Below are 17,913 nucleotides of genomic sequence, written 5' to 3' on the forward strand. Positions count from 1 at the left end.
ACATAAATTAAGCTCAGACAGGGTTAGGCAAATAGACCTAAGGCTAGCGACAATCGCGAAGGTCACAGATTATGAGTTTTCTGCCAAAACCCAAAAATAGTGTGGGTGACAGAAAAAAAAACCTCCAGTAAATGCGGGTAACTTAATTTGAAGAATGGCCAAGGTCGGGAGAGTGATATAAAAGACAGAGATCTCGTTTCGAAGTTTTATTCCTGTGCCAAGCCTTTTCTGAGGACAGGGAGAGTCACATTCCGCGAGCAGCAGTTCTGAGGAAGATGGGAAATTTGTTAGCAGCAAAGACAGTCCTTTCAAAATGTCCTACCATATGATTCTTCGATGATCAACATGTATGCTGAATTATCCTTGCCGTAACCTAGTGCCCGATCGGAAATTTTTTTTTTTTTGAACAAGCTGAACATGCCCGTAAGCCTTAAGGATATAGGACTGTGTAATGAACTGGCAAAGATTGTAAGTAGAATGTTTTAAGTAATATCCTAGATTGTGAAGTTCAAGCGACTGATGTTGGAACTGGTAATTAATAGCATAGAAAGTACTAGAGAGGTCAGAAAGCCGTACTTCAAGTTGAATGTGAATAGTAGAATATCATCATTATCATCAAATTCCTGCCATGTACCCTCAAGGGGTGTACAGGATATGATTGTACTACATGAAAGAATTACATCATTACTAACTTCCTATTAAAAATTTTCCTCCAAATCAGTCTGTTACTTGTCAAGATTCCAACATTATCAGATCTTATATTTCTATCGTCTAAGGCACTTTGTACCGTATCAATCCACCTATATCTTGGTCTTCCTCTGGGTCGTTTTCCTGCCAACATGCAGAGAACACTTGTTTTGCTAATCTTTTCTCTACCATTCTATTTAAGTGACCATACCACCTGAGATTAGCTCTGCTAACGCATTCCTGTATGCTGACAATGTCAAGTTTTTTCCTAATATCCTCGTTTTTAATATGATATTGCCATTGATGGCACCTGTTCACGCCTATAATCTTTCTCAGGACTCTCATATCTGCGGTCTCTAGTCTTTGGTCAAGTGTTTTACTTCTGACCCAGCTCTCAGATCCATAAGTTAAAACTGGTTTGAACACTGTCTTGTATACTGCTAATTTAGTGTGACTAATTTCTCTCTTATTCCATATGAATTTATTCAATTGACTTCCCACCATACCAGCTTTGCTGATTCTGTTGTCTATTTCTGTATTTAATTTAACATCTTCAGTAAAAATCGTGCCTAAGTAGCTGAAATGTTTTACTTGTTCCACAGGTTCTCCATTCACAACACAGTTGACATTTTCAATGATTCTGCCTATTTTCATTGTCTTTGTCTTTTTAATGCTGACCTTCATATCATATCTATTACAACAGTTATTCAATTTAGTCAGGGAATCTTGCAAACTTTTAGCAGATTTATTTAGAAGTATAACATCATCCACATAAAGCAAAGAGCTGACATTAACATCATTAACATCTCCAATTCTGATATCATGTTTAATACCACTTTCCTTCATAATGTGATCCATATAGATAATGAATAACAGAGGGGATAATGTACATCCTTTTCTCACACCAGATTTAATATTAAACCATCTTCCTGTACTTCCTTCAATTCTAACTGCTGACTTACAACTCAAATAAAGACTAAGTATTGCTTGATATAATGCCCCATTGACACCATATAACTGCAGCGTATTGAATAACTTATCTCTTGGCACTTTGTCATATGCCTTTTCCAAATCGACAAAACTTAAATACAGATCTTTGTTATATTCCCATGCTTTCTCGACTATTTGTCGTAAAGTGAAGATCTGATCCTGACAGCCTCTATTTGGCCTGAATCCAGCTTGTTCTTCACCAAGCTTTTCTTCCATAATTCTTCTCAACCGTTTCTCAAGTATACTTGCATAGATCTTGCCAGGAACGCTCAGTAGGGAAATACCTCAGTAATTCTCACATTCAGTTTTATTTCCCTTTTTATATATGGGTACTATGAGAGCTCTACTCCAATCATTGGGAATTCGTCCCTCTGTCCAGGCTTTCTGAACTATGCAGTGGAGCTTCTGTAAGACTTTTATACCATCATACTTCAGCATTTCTGGTCGAATATCATCTACTCCTGCTGCCTTTACACATTTCAAGCCTTTGATGGCTTTTTCTACTTCAAGTATGGATATGTATTCCTGACTGCATGCCAGGTAGCAGTGTTTTTTACCACTGTGCTGTCAATCACTGCTTGTTTCATTTAGCATTTTTTCAAAGTAATTACTCCATACTTCAAGGATATCTTTTTCTCCTGTTTTCAAGTCACCTTTATCATCTCTAACTCCTTTTACAGTACTCTTTCCTCCATTCCTAAGCTTCTTCAACAACCTCCAGAATATTTTGCCATCTTCTTGATATTTATTTTCTATATTCTTGCCAAAGTCCTCCCATGACTTTTGTTTAGCTAGTTTTACACAGTGTTTAGCATTCTTGCATTTGTCTCTATATTCTCTAAGAGAACAAGCTGACTTATTTGACAGGAACTTTTGATATGCTTTTTTCTTTTCCTTCACTGCCTCTTTAACTTCCTGTGTCCACCAGGGAGTTCTGATTTTTTTTTTTTTTCCTTGCAGACAATCTCACCACATGGCTCTCTGGCAGAATCAATCAATGTTTTCTTCAGAGTTTGCCACTCAATCTCCAAGTTTTGATTCCTGTTCTCAAACTCTTTCAGTTTTTTTTCAATATCCTTTCTGTATTTTAGTCTACAGTTCACATCTGAAAGCTGCTCAACTTTTATTCGCTTTAAATCTTTCTTACATGTTATTGTTTTCAATATGAAATTCAATTTTATTCTGCTCAAGACTAAATAGTGATCACTTTCAATTTCAAATCCTCTGTACACTCTGGTGTCCTGCACCAGGGAGAAAACATCACTATCAACAATAACATAGTCAATGAGACTTTTCTTATTCCTAGCCTCTTCTCTCCATGTGAATTTGTGCACATTTTTATGTTGGAACATGGTGTTAGTAATAACCAGTCCATGTCCTGAGCAGAAATCCAACAGATATTTGCCATTATTATTGGCTTTGCTCTTTTCTCCAAATTTTCCCAAAATATTTTTGTGTGTCTCACAATCGTTTCCTACTCTGCTATTTAGATCCCTAACAAGGACCAACTTTTCCTTTTTCCTTGTGTTAGTTGCTTTTTCTAAAGCCTCAAAAAAAATTCCTCCACTTCTACCTTAGTAGAACCTTCTGTGGGACCATACGCACAAATAAGTCTCATTGTCCAGTTCCCCATTCTGATATTTGCCCACATTACTCTACTTGAGACTGACTGCCATTCAAGAAGATTAGCCTCGTATTTTGTGTTGAATACTATGGCTTCCTCTTCTCTTCCTTGATTGTCATTGTCTGAATATAACATTTTGTATTTATTGCTCAGAAAGAACTCACCAGTTTTGGTCTTTTTTGATTCAGTCACATCTATTATGTCGATCTGGTACTTATCTAATTCCTCAGCTGGTTCCATTTCTTTGCCATTCAGGCTTCTTACGTTGATTGTATCGATCTTTAACTCTGGCGATGTTGAGTTGGGGTTTGTTTTCAGATTTGTTCCAGTAGCTGACTTTTCACTGTTTGCCCTGGTTCCCTGGCGAAAACAATGGGGACCTTGTTTAACCGTGTGACGCCCCAGCTGGCATGAAATTTTGTCATGTTGTACCATCATTTTTTTATTTTGGTTTAACCAATAAGAATACAATTTGGTCGGCTAAATCCGAAATTGCCAGCCCATCCTCGTTCGTTCAGTATCCAGGCTGTTCCACAGAACTGAAATAAATGGAATTTTAAAAAAATGACTGGAAGTCAGATTTCGTGAGTCAGCAATTGAACTGTAAAAGGATGCTCTTTTTGCTCCTGTAGGTTTACCAAGAATGCTGTGAGAGTCATAATGGCTGCTAATTCTGCTGAACAGTGTCCAAAGAAATATCTGTAGAATAGACCATTACATGTGACAGTAGCTGAAGAGAATCTGTGAGAGAGGAATCATCAATCAACTGCTGAACAGCATCCATCCAGATATTTAACAAGGATGGGATTGGGCATTAAATTGAGTCAGAAGCTGCATTTAGCTTTAATATTCAATTTCATGGACTAATCTTTCAGAAATATCTAAAAAAACTATGTATGCTCTTCTTACCAGACCAGACCCTTGCATCATATCTGTCATACACCACTTCAATAATATTAATATTCTTTTCTTTATATCTTGAAAAATAGCAACAATTTATTTATATTTCAGGTGGCCGTGATACTGCTGGCCTCGGAGGAAGAGGCGGACCATATCGTTTAGATGCTGGACATGATGTTTTCCAAATTCCTGATGCTAATAAAGAAGTTCCTGAACATGTATGTTTAACAACTCGCTTTATATTTGTATATAAACCTGAACATTGAATTAATATTTTTTCAGATTTTAGAAAATAGACATCTAAAAATAATTAAAACTCATTGCTTTCCAAAACCGTGCTTTGTCATTATACAAATGAAGTTTTTTTTTTTTTTCCACCTTATTTTACATGAACTTTTAAAATTGTATCATTTTGTTCATCCATATATACTTTTGGGGATGCTTAAGGGTCAAAGCTGTATAACTGAGAGGGGACCTCCATATTGCTCTTAAAGGAATGTGGAGAACCAACCAGTGCTTCCAGCCTAATGCCTAGTCCACACTTTAGGTTGGAAGCACTGGTTGGTTCATTGGAGTAAATCTCTATCAGAAACACACAACACTTTATAAACATAATCAAAGACACTACATTAGAAAAAGATGATTTATTAGACAGTTTTGACTTCTCTGCCTTCTCGAATGTCCCAATCAATGACTCAGTCTTTCTTTTATATGGAATATTTTGAGCAACGTGCTCTAAAATTCCTCTCCTTAAAACACAAAGTCTGGCTTAGATACGTTGACGATGTTTTTGCTATCTGGCCCCATGGCCACCAGACATTAGATGCTTTCCTCAGCCACCTAAACAAACAATACAAATGCATACAGTTCAGAATTGAAATTGAAAAGCTGAACACACTTCTGTTTCTAGACGCACTTGTCACACATCTTCTTTCTGGCAGTCTCTGTATCTATTGAAAATATATTTAACACAAATATAATGCGTGCAAGGTGTAACGAGCATCAAGTTAGAACCCTGAGGCTTTAAAACCATAGCTGAAGACATCTCATCTTCATCTTCCTTTAGCATATTAAGACATCTCTTATAAAGAGAACGTTTAAGCATGGAAGAACAACACAGAAATATATGTTGAATCTCTTTGCAACTGTAATGAAAATATTTTTCAGTATATTTGAAAAAATATGGGAAGTATCAGAAAAATTAGTAATTATGAACTTTCTCAAGCGATGCTAATTCGAAACAGGAAAGCACAATATCAGAAGTACATTTATATTGGCTAATATATACACATAAACTCCTACCACCACCCAATACAAAACTAGGTGTCATTAGTACTCTAAGAAACCAGTCCTGTTTCTTAAAGTACTGATGACAGTTTTGACTAATGAAGGCTTTGAAGATTTGCTGCAGTGAACAAGCGCTTAAAGATGAATTTAAAGTTATCAGCAGTACTTTCCTAAAAAATGGTTACAGCCAAAATACTATCAACAAAATTTTCTACAAGATCTCACTAAAAAACAAAGATAAACTAGACTACAATTAAGACTATAACCATTCCGTACATTAAAGGAACATCAGACAAAATAAACAGAATACTACAGAAATAGCCTTAAAGCCACCTTTAAACCTCCTGCAAAATTAAAGAGCTTACCCAACTTATCTAAAGATCCACTCCCTTTGCTGGGCCCACCCTGGAGTATACCGTATTTATTGCACCTTTAATCTATCTTATATAGGAGAAACAGGACGCACAATTCCTATCAGACAAAAGGAACATAAACGACACGTTAAATATAATAACTATACCCTTGTATAGTTTAAACAGTACCCTTGACCATTTTGTTTAATTTGAGTCTTGGGTCTGGGTTAGTCCCGAGCAGGTGGAAGGAGGGAAAAATAGTTCCACTGCATAAAGGTGGTTCCAAGACTGCTGTTGTAAATTACCGACCGATTAACATATCAGGAATCATTGTCAAGGTCTTAGAGAAATTAGTCAAGAAAAGAATACAGGATTGGATAGATGAAAATGGGATATTGTATGGGGGACAACATGGTTTTGTGAAGGGTAGATCATGCCTCAGTAACTTGCTCACATTTTATAACACAGTGACGGCTGAACTGGATAGGGGTAATGGGTTTACAGTGATACTACAAGGCCTTTGACAGGATACCACATGGAACCCTAATCAGTAAACTGGAGCAGATGGGGATAGATATAGGGTTGGTAAGATGGATAGGAGGGTGGTTGAAGGAGAGATACCAGAGAGTGGTTTATTCAGGAGTGGAGTCAAAAAGACGGCTTGTGACTAGTGGAGTGCCACAGGGCTCTGTTCTTGGACCACTGCTTTTCAATTTGTTCATCAATGATATTGGAAAGGATTTGAGAGGAAGTGTTCACTTGTTTGCTGATGATGCAAAGTTGGGTAGAGCAATTGTGAGTGCACAGGATGTCAAAATTTTACAGGATGATTTGGATAGTTTGGAGGACTGGGCTAGGAAAAATGGATATCAGTTTAATGTGGCAAAGTGTAAGGTTATGCACTTTGGGGTGAAAAGAACAGCAGCAGTATATCGCATTGGTGGAACCGTACTCCAGGAGATTGATGAGGCCAGGGATTTGGGAGTGCTGGTGGATAGGGAGTTGAAGTTTAGGGGGCACATTGCAAAAGTGACTAAAACAGCTCACCAAATCACTTGGCTTATGAAAAATACTTTAACATGCAGAGACAAACAAGTTGTTGTTCCTCTGTATCGAGCCTTGATAAGACCCCATCTGGACTTCTGTGCCCAGTTATGGGCACCAGGGTTTCTTCGTGATGGGGAGGAAGTGGAGAGGGTCCAGAGACGAGTGACCAAGATGATAGCAGGTCTGTGGAATGAACCTTATGAGAATAGGTTGAGGATTTGTGGGTTGCAGAAATTGGACGATAGGCAAATGAGTTGTGATATGATTGAGACATTCAAATTACTGAAGGGTTTTTATAAGATTGATCCAGAAGATATTTTTGAAAATATGACTGGTGGTGGGAGGACTAGGGGCCATGCATGGAAGCTGGGCAAGAGCGTGGTTGACAAGGGTGTTAGAGCTAGGTTTTTTACTTGGAGAGTGGTGAATGAGCGGAATAAGCTTCCAGAGTCTGTTGTGGGTGCTATGACCGTGAATGAGTTCAAGGCAAGATATGATAGATACTGTGTGAATGCTGAATAGTTGTTCCAGACATGATGTTTGGGCCTCCATCCATGAGTCTGTCGACTCCTTGGAGTTTCCCGGAACAGTAATAATAATAATAATAATAACTATGGTGAAGCTGGGCTTTCTGATCATGCCCTGAACATTTTACATAGAATTGACTGGAAAAGCATCAGTTGTGTAAATCATACCAAAACATGGTATAAAGTATAAACATAAATTTAAGGAAGCCTGCAAGATTCTTATCAATCACCCTAATCTTAACAATTATGGTCTAAATTTCCCAAGCATATGGAAGGCACATATTCTACCCACTTAACCTTTCTCCCTAAGATTTAACTATAAATAGGACCATAAGTAATCCAGAATCTTAAATCTAATATAACAATTATCATTTTAAATTTGGACATCATTGTTACTGTTAGAAAACTATCTATATGAAAAAATGTTTCTCTGATATTATCTTAAATAGAATATAGCTTTGATGTGGTTTTTAAATAAGTAATTAATTAATTAATTTTTTTATTTGTATTTTATTTATTTGTATTTTATTTATTTATTTATTTTTTAATATTCTATTTTCACTAGAGGTCATGCCAGTAGAATAACCGTTGATCAAATCATGGTCTCCTTAGCATACTGTGTGAAATGTAATTCACCTTGAAAGTTTATTTTTCACTTGGTTTGACTATAATAAATTTAGTTTAATCCTTTATCCAAGTGTGAGCAAACAAAGTTTGCACCTGAAAGTATCTTCATATGGGATAAGGTGGTACAACACCGGGAAACTCGTTGCAAAGGTGGAGCAAGGTAATATCACTCCTATTTCAGTATCTCCCATAATGCAAAACACATCTCCTTGTGGATATGTATAATGTTATGCATTAAGGCAAAGGCCACTACCCAGACTAGTTTCGACCTTTATTGAGGTCTCTTCAGTGGGAGCCAGGCCCAAGTGGAGATGCATTAGCAAGGTCATCTATACCTATAGGAGTTGCCAAACAGTGTGCCACCTTTTTATTAAATTACTCTAGATTTAGAGAAAGTTGTTGAAAGGCTCCCACTGAAGAGACCTCAATAAAGATCGAAACTAGTCTGGGTAGTGGCCCTTCCCTTAATGCATAACATTATACATATCCGCAAGGAGATGTGTTTTGCATTATGGGAGATACTGAGATAAGAGTGTTGTTAGCTTGCTCCACCTTTGCAGGAGGTTTCCCGGTGTTGTACCACCTTATCCCAGTTCTGAAGATACTTTCAGGCACAAACTTTGTTTGCTCACACTTGGATAAAGGATTAAACTAAATTTATTATGTAATTCACCTTGTGTCTGTATATATGTGTATACTTCAGATGATGACCATCATCACTTAATATGAAGTCGAAACGTCAGGAAATTAAAATAGTTATTTATAACATGGTTATAGAGTCCATAATTTATCTAAAACTGAATTTACAGCATTATCATTTGCCTATTGTTCCAAGTTATTTAAATCATTCTGTAAGTGCTTTATATCAGTAGTATCGCTGATTACCCTCCCTATTTTCAAATCCTCATCAGCAAAGAATTGAACATCTCCTATCAGGTCTTTACCAATATCATTAATGTATAGATCAGTGGTGTTCCACTGATCTATACATTAATAACTGATCACCTTAAATCTCTTAGATTCATATCCACCACATATACTGCTCAAAATAATTAGGGAATATTCTTGTTGTTATTCTTGTTAAAATTATTTCACACTAAATTTGTAATAAACCTTATTTATACAGTATCTTATCAATTACACCCTTTCCATAAGTAAGAAATATTTATTCATGTATAAAGTATGCAACAGTTATAATTATTTGCAGAAATTTATAATTATCCGACAGAAACTAAAATATCCCTAATTGTTTTGAGCAGTGTACTACTTTCTGATACCTGTCCATTGGCCATCCACTTATTCAGATAACCTGTTTATGCAACAGCCTTTCATGAGATAATCTATGAAATGCCTTAGCAAAGTCTAGCAGTATCATAATGTATCCATATCCTTTATCCAATACAGCAGTAACATTTTTATAAAATATGAGCAACTTGCTAAAACAAGGTCTCCAATCTATGTCCCCATAGTTGAAATAACCCATGATAATTGCTCAGCATGCACTCATTATGCTAATCTGGTAATACACTTCCTCCATATCTTTCTGAGCACATCATCCCCTCCCTCCCAGTGTATGGGCAGCAACCAACAATATATTTGTCTTATTGGTTTCTATCTCCCACCAGATAGCCTGAAATGAACTATCTCCCTCAGACCTAACATTATTAATCCTCCTTAACCTCTATTCCCTCTATGAACTAGGTCTTACCGATGCAATAATTTTTGGCCAAGATGAGCTGACCTATGCCAAAAACTCCTCTCATTTATTTCTGATATGTCCTGCATTCATGTACACACATTTCAACATCCCCGTGGGCCCATAATTACCCTTGAGTAATGTCAAATCCAGATCCAAAACTTGGGTTGGTAATGACCAATGGAAATGAAGAAAGCTGTAAACCACATGAGACGGTAACTTTGGGTGAATGTAAAGGAATTTGTTGGATTGCATGTGAGTTTTGAGTGGTTCATACCTGTCAATTGTAGGTATTCACAGCTCCGTTCAGGTGAAATTGAGCCTCATCTCCATACAAAATCATCCACAGCCATGCATTGTTCAACTCCGCAGTGAATGTCAGGAATGTTGAAGTGCATGTCAGTCGACTTTCAAAGTCCTGTGGACATAACTCCTGTGTCAGAGCTATCATAAATTCAGAATCTTCTGCAGAATTTTCCAGATAGTTGTGTAAGGCACATCCACATGTCTTGATACAGCACATGCATTGCTGGAACCAACACTGTTATCCAAGTTATTCCCAATGGCAGTACCAACTTCATTCACTTGTTGTGAACTCATGGGTTTGTGACCCCTGCTAGGTCAAACTTCAAAATGACTAATCATTTGTTGCAGAGCACATGGAGATAGTGGACTTCGTTGACATTTGTTCAGGTGATGCAATTTATGGAGTTCATCAACAGCATTGCAGTTGTTAAGTAGTACAGCTTCACAAGCAAAGCACTTTGGGGTAAGGTGGACAGTATTAACACTGTGACAGTATTAACAACCAGAATGAAGGGAAAAATCCCATGTTGTCTATCTTTTAAAGCTCTCTGGCACCCTAAGTTGATGATATGCAAATTCCATGCATTTACAATGCCTCCTGGTGGTGAATTTTTGGAACAACTTTTTATTTTTTTTCTCAAATATTGTTTCTGCATGGTGCACAATGTATTCCTGCAAAGTTTCGCAGCATTTGGATCACTGGATGGTACTCTTCATGACCTTCAATAGGGATACTTTAATTTTGATCACCCTGTGCAAATTTAGCAACAATGGCCCCGATACAGACCCCTGTAGCGCACACACACTAGAGAATAAGATATTTGCTTTAATAGAAATAACTGGGAAATCATGAGAATACAACAAGGATCTGGATTGAAGTTTTGTAGATCTGGAAAAGACACATGACAAGATACAAAGAGCAGAACCATTAAAAACATTATAATTGTGTGATATAAATGGGACATTATATCAAATAATATGTAGACTATATTTGAGTTGTAAGTCAGCAGTTAGAATTGAAAGAAATACAGGAAGATGGTTTGATGTTAAATCAGGTGTGACAAGTTTTCACATTACCACCATTTTATTAATATAAATATGGATCACATTATGAAAGAAAGTGGCCTTAAACCTGATATAGTTTTGACTTTATGTAGATGCTGTTATACTCTTAAATGAATCCAGTACATGCCTGCAGGATTCTGCAGGACTAAATTGAATAACTGCTGTAATACATCTGGTATGAAAATCAACAATAAAAAGGACAATGACTATGAAAATAGGCAAAAAAAAATTGAAACATCAACTGTATCTTGAATAACATTGTTGTAAAGTCCATAATTTCTAAAATGAATGCTGATCACCATGTAATACTAAAAGAAAGGAGTATCTTGAATAAAACCCTACAGAACCAGCAAAACACTTCAGCTATTTAGGCACAATTTTCAGTGAACATGCAAATTAAATATTGAAATAAATAGAATTAGCAAAACTGGCATGGCAGGAAGTCAACTGTATACTTTTATAGAGAGCCAAAACACTTAAACTATATACAAGACTGTGTTGAAGCCAATTTTAACTCATGGATCTGAGAGATAGGCTAGAAATAAAACACTTGATTAAAGACTGGAGTCCAATGATATAAGTTTTGAGAAAGACTAGAGGATTGAACAGATGACATCAATGGCAGAATGAATAATATTAAAAATGAGGGTATTAAGAAGAAACTGATACAGTTAGTATTCAGGAATGTGAGCAGAACTAATCTCAGGTGGTATGGCCACTAAAATAGAATGAGAGTGGAAAGGTTAGCAAACCAAGTATTTTTGCAAGGATGTCAGGAAAAGTACCCAGCAGAAAACAAAAACTAGGTAGATTCTTCTTCTTATTGTGCTATCTTCTATCGAAGGTCAGTGACCATCTTGACGAACAAACTGCAGTCTTGTGCTAATCTGAGCAGTTGTGCACTGCTCTTTCCTGTCCACGTCTTGATGTTGTCAAACCATGATATTCTTTTTCTTCCTCTAGTTCCTTTGCCATCAATTCTTCCTACCAAAATAGTTTGTAGAAGTTGGTATTTGCTGTTTCTCGTGATGTGGCCAAGATATGATGTTTTTCGTTTCTTGATTATTTGTACAAGATGTTTAGCTTTGCCAATGGATTTTAAGACCTCTTCATTAGTAATTTTTTCTGTCCATGATATCTTTAGCATTCTTCTGTATAGCCACATCTCAAAGGCTTCGATTTTCTTGATGGTTGTCACCTTCAATGTCCATGTTTCAACTCCATAGAGCAGAATAGACCACACGTAACATTTCAGCATTCGGCATTTGACTTCCATGTTTAGGTCTTTATTGCAGAATAGTGTTCTCATTTTCATGAAGGACTGCCGTGCAACTTCAATCCTTGTCTTTATATCTATTTCTGGATCCCACTGTTCATTAAGCCAACAACCAAGATATTTATATCTTGACACTTGATCAATATTTTTCCCATTGAGTGTCAGTTTCATTGATGAGGCTGGATGTTTGCTGATGATCATGTTCGGCATCTGCATCGGCATCAGCATTCGGCATCTGACTTCCATGTTTAGGTCTTTATTGCAGAATAGTGTTCTCATTTTCATGAAGGACTGCCGTGCAACTTCAATCCTTGTCTTTATATCTATTTCTGGATCCCACTGTTCATTAAGCCAACAACCAAGATATTTATATCTTGACGCTTGATCAATATTTTTCCCATTGAGTGTCAGTTTCATTGATGAGGCTGGATGTTTGCTGATGATCATGTTCGGCATCTGCATCGGCATCTGACTTCCATGTTTAGGTCTTTATTGCAGAATAGTGTTCTCATTTTCATGAAGGACTGCCGTGCAACTTCAATCCTTGTCTTTATATCTATTTCTGGATCCCACTGTTCATTAAGCCAACAACCAAGATATTTATATCTTGACACTTGATCAATGTTTTTCCCATTGAGTGTCAGTTTCATTGATGAGGCTGGATGTTTGCTGATGATCATGTATTTTGTCTTGTTGATGTTTATATTTATTCCCATTCTTTGGCTTTCTATGTATACTCTGTCAATGAGTTTTTGGAGATCCATAATGTTATCTGCAATTAGCACGGTGTCATCTGCATATCGTAGGTTGTTAACAATCTTTCCATTTATTGTGATTCCCTCTGGACATTCTTCCAATGCTTTTTTAAAGATTACCTCTGCGTATATGTTGAACAGGGGTGGTGAGAGCACACATTCTTGTCTCACTCCTCTTTTGATGTTAATATCACTGGTGGTAATGTTGTCTAATTGAACGGTAGCTGACTGATTCTGATACAGATTTGTTATTAGTCTTATGTCGTGTTCATCTAGCCTTATTTGTTGAAGGACTTCTATTAAGTTAATGTGTCTGACTTTGTCGAATGCTTTTTCAAAATCTTTGAAACACATAAAGACAGATTTCTGATTTTCTATGCATTTTTGTATCAATATTTGGGTACAGAAAAGGGCCTCTCTAGTACCAAAACCATTCCGAAAGCCAAACTGTGTTTCACTTAGAGTTTCTTCAATTTTTCTATAAATGCGATTCTGAATTACTTGCAAAAATATTTTTAATGTTTGGCTCATTAGACTAATAAGTCGGAAGTCACCACAGGAATTCGCTTTGGGTTTCTTTGGGATAGTGATAAATGTAGATTTGAGCCAATCTGATGGAAATTCATCACTTTCATATATTTCATTAAATAGTTTTTCAAGAAGTTTGATGTTATCTGGTTCTATTAATTTAAAAAATTTTGTTTGTACACCATCTGGTCCACTGGCTTTTCCTGTTTTACTTGTTCATATAGCATTCTCTATTTCGCATTTCATGATTGCTGGTCCTTGAATGTTATCTTTTATATTTATAGGCTTGTGTCTAGTATCATTGAAAAGTTCTGTTACATATTTTATCCAAATCTGTGCTTTATTCTCTTCTTCTAGAACTATTTTTCCATTTTCATCTCTTAGAGACACTATTTGCTTTTTCCTCAGTTTTCCGGAAATTTCGTTGATTTTCTTATACAGATTGAAATTATCATGTTTCTTCTGAAGCAGTTCAATTTCAGTACATAAATTTTTCATCCACTTTTCCTTGGCTTCTTTTATTTTTTTCTTGATGATGTTATGTGTTTCTGTATACCTGGCTAGGTCTTTGTTTTTGTACATTCTTCTTGTATCAATAAGAGAAAGAATCTCATCTGTCATCCATTCCTGTTGTTTTATATTATTCACATAACCTACTTCTTCAATACTTGTTGTTATGATGGCATTCTTTAAGAGATTCCGCACTTTTATTTTCTTCTATGTTAATCTGCTGTAATCGCAGGTTAAGCTGTGTCTTGGCACTTTTATTTATGTTTGGGTCTTTCAGTTTTTCTACATCAATTTTCTTTTTCTTCTTTTGTGATTTTTTAGCTGATTTTAATCTAAGACGTACTTCTGCAACTATGGGATTGTGGTCTGATTGGTAGATTGTAGGTAGGTAGATCTAGGTAGATTGATACAGTAAAAAGTGGCTTAGAAGGCCAAAATACAAGACCTGACAATATTGGAGTCCCGACAGATAACGAAATAATTTGGTGGAAATTGTCATTAAAAAGTTAGTAATGATGTAACCTTTTCTTTTTTTTTTTCATGTAGTACAATTATTTTATCCAGTAGTCCTCCCCCCCCCCCCCCCACACACACACAAATAAAAGGTACATATCAGGTATTTGATGATGAAATTTCACTATCCTCAAGCTCCAGCATCTTGATTCTTAAAATGGTATTTTCACTGGTTCTACTCCTCCTCATAACCACCATGGTGGTTATGAGCTTAAATCTTTATTTAAGCTGATAAATTAAAAATTTATCAGCTTAAATTTTTAGGTAAAAAAAAAAATTACTTATCTCATTCATTCCAGAAACAATTAAACCTTAACGTTACTTTAATGTAGAACATTAGACATTATATAGGTTGTGGTTATCTGTATAGAAAGAAACAATGTAAATTGAGCTAACAATGCACCACACCTACCCAATCTAAGGGGGAGGGGAGTCAAAACACATTTCCTTTTCTTTCCATAGTAATGATCAAGAAAGCTTTCCTACTGTCCAGCCACTTTTGATATCACCAGTTTCTTTGATTTATGCGAGTGAAATCTAGGTGATTTCCGAATTATCCTGCCTCTTTCATCAGTCAAGTTTTAACAAGAACAATAAAAAAGTATAAGTCAAGCATTAAACCAAAGGTATATATCATCATCAAATTCCTGATATGTATCCTCAAGGGGTGTACAGGATACAGTAGTACTGCATGAAAAACTTACACCATTACTAACTTCCAATCTACAATTTTCCTCCAAATCAATGTGTTACCTGTCAAGACTTCAACATTATCAGATCTTATATTTCTATCTTCTAAGGCACCTTTTACTGTATCAATCAACCTATATCTTGGTCTTCCTCTGGGTCTTTTTCCTGCCAACCTGCAAAGAACACATGTTTTGCTAATCTTTCCTCTCCCATTCTATTTAAGTGACCATACCACCTGAGATTAGCTCTGCAAACACATCTCTGAATGCTAACAATGGCAAGTTTTTCCCTAATATCCTCATTTTTAATATGATATTGCCATTGATACCATATCTGTTCATGCCTCTAAATCTTTCTCAGGACTCTCATATCTGTGGTCTCTGGTCAAGATTTTATATTCAGAACTGCACCACTTGCCTTGCTTGAATTCTGCCTGCTGATTATCACTTTAAAGTGTAATGAGGATGATTGATATAAGTGGATGAGTAAGATTAGGACCTATTTTAAGTCAGTAGTGCAGATTTGGTTTTCATATTGATGCCATTAGCTATTTAAGATTTTTTTTTTTTTTTTTTAAATCTTCCATACATGAGGAATATTGTCTGGAAACTTCCTCTTTCATATAGATGATGACATATTGGCCTTCTGCATTCTGTAGCTTCTTGGATTTCTTCTTTTATCTATCTCTTCACCCTTTGAAAGTAGTAGCCTATGATTATGTAGTCACAAACATGCATAAGAATATGAGTAGGGCTATAACTATACAGTCCTACTCAGGACTGTATGTTATCCCCTCAGGACCCAAATTGCTTGCATCATTTAGAGAAAACTGGCAGGCATTTCACTATTTTGTTGCAATAAAGTATGCAATCATAGTGGGGATTAAGTTATGTAGTCCAGCACAAAAGTTTTCAGATTCTGTTAAAACGACTATCTTAGATAATATCTCTGTTTCCGATATAAGCTCCACAATAACAAGAAAGAGACCTATAGGAAGACCACAGCATAGATGGATTTACAGTTAGGATTGCTTGCTTTGAAAGACCTAGTTTTGAATCCCATTTATGATGTGAGGAACCTTTATCAGATGTTTTCAATTGGCCAATTCAATTAAATATTGAATTAGCCAATCTCATTGTTTTTTTTTTTTGTCCCTCAAAAATGCAAGTTGGAAGTGATTAGTGCCTCACCATCCTATCTTTCTACTGCACATTATGGATTTCAGGTAGCGATCCATAATAGTCTACCTCCTGGATGGAGATAACACTTGACAGAGATGGGGAGGTTGAATTAAAGATCTAACAAATAACATACCAATATGTAAGAAAATTGAAAGAAAATTCCTGATGGAAAAATGAGTAATGAAATCATATTTTTATTGGTCTCTCATACTCTGCTGTGTACACTCTGAGGATATATTCAGCTATCATTGTACTAGTTGGAACGAACTTAAGTTTAGTATATTTTATTGTCATGTATTACTTCCAGATTAGATTCTACTTCTAATCACTTTTGTTTTTAATAGATTAAACAGGCAGCAAGAGAAATGGCACAGAAAGTATTTAAGGAAAGGTATGTATTTATAGATAATTAGTAAAACTGATTTAACATGATATTTAAAGGGAATAACTTGGGATAAATGAAAATGAGGTATGGTTGATTTAAAAGGATAATAAGAATCGGCCAGTCTACTATATTCTATTAAATAACGGGTTCAACATGCCAGCATTTTTGTGGCTCCTCTAACTAATTAAAATATGAAGCTATTTTTTTAGCATTAAAAATGTTAATATTTTACAATTTTTTAAAATTAAAATCTATCTACTTTTATTTGATTATTAATACCATCTTGAATAAATATATAGTGAATGACTATAAAATAAAGAACTTTTATTATTAAAAGACCAGAAGGTAAATGATAAAATATACAAAGAGCCAACAAGTTTCACTAGCCACTGTCTAGCATTTTCAAGGCTCAACTGGTGTGAAACAAATGCATTAAGTTACATTTAAAACATACAAATTAGTGTATGTTTTAAATGCATTTGTACTTAATTAAATGTACTTAATACATTTGTTTTCCCACCAGTTCAGCCTTGAAAATGCTAGACAGTGGCTAGTGAAACTTGTTGGCTCTTTGTATATTTTATCATTTACCTTCTGGTCTTTTAATAATAAAAGTTCTTTATTTTAATACATCAGACCAAATATGTACAATTTGACTATAAAATAATTTACATTAGTTCAAAATTATTTATTGCATAAATTACTTTCATAATGAGTATCTCATCATATCATTAGGCTAAATAAAACAAATGGACATGAATCTTAAAATATTAACTTAAAATTTGTTTGACAGTTTGTTAGCAGAAATTCTAAGCCACTTCACCTTTTCCCCAAAATGTTGACATTTTTAAACAGTCATTATTATTCAAATTTGGTTAATTTTGAAGTCGTTTGTAACATTCTGATTATCGTCTCAAATTTCAAAGTTCTAATACAATTGAGTCTCCCTATATCAAACACTACTAT

General features: G+C 35.5%; 1 protein-coding gene across 3 annotated transcripts in view; it reads left to right on the forward strand.

Moving 5' to 3' along the window:
- The window catches only part of c12.2 (von Willebrand factor A domain-containing protein c12.2), a 550,347-nt gene that overhangs the window by 464,647 nt on the left and 67,787 nt on the right, over positions 1–17,913 (forward strand). For all 3 annotated transcript variants that reach the window (XM_090409563.1, XM_090409565.1, XM_090409564.1), the window contains exons 36-37: positions 4,313–4,419; positions 16,907–16,953. In XM_090409563.1, coding sequence (XP_090265689.1) covers positions 4,313–4,419; positions 16,907–16,953 — 154 coding nt within the window. The remainder of the gene's footprint in view (positions 1–4,312; positions 4,420–16,906; positions 16,954–17,913) is intronic.

This window comes from Typopeltis vanoorti, chromosome 19 (assembly GCF_054136105.1).
Source record: "Typopeltis vanoorti isolate ZY-2024b chromosome 19, IOZ_Tvanoo_1.0, whole genome shotgun sequence".
NCBI classification, from domain to species: Eukaryota; Metazoa; Arthropoda; class Arachnida; order Uropygi; family Thelyphonidae; genus Typopeltis; species Typopeltis vanoorti.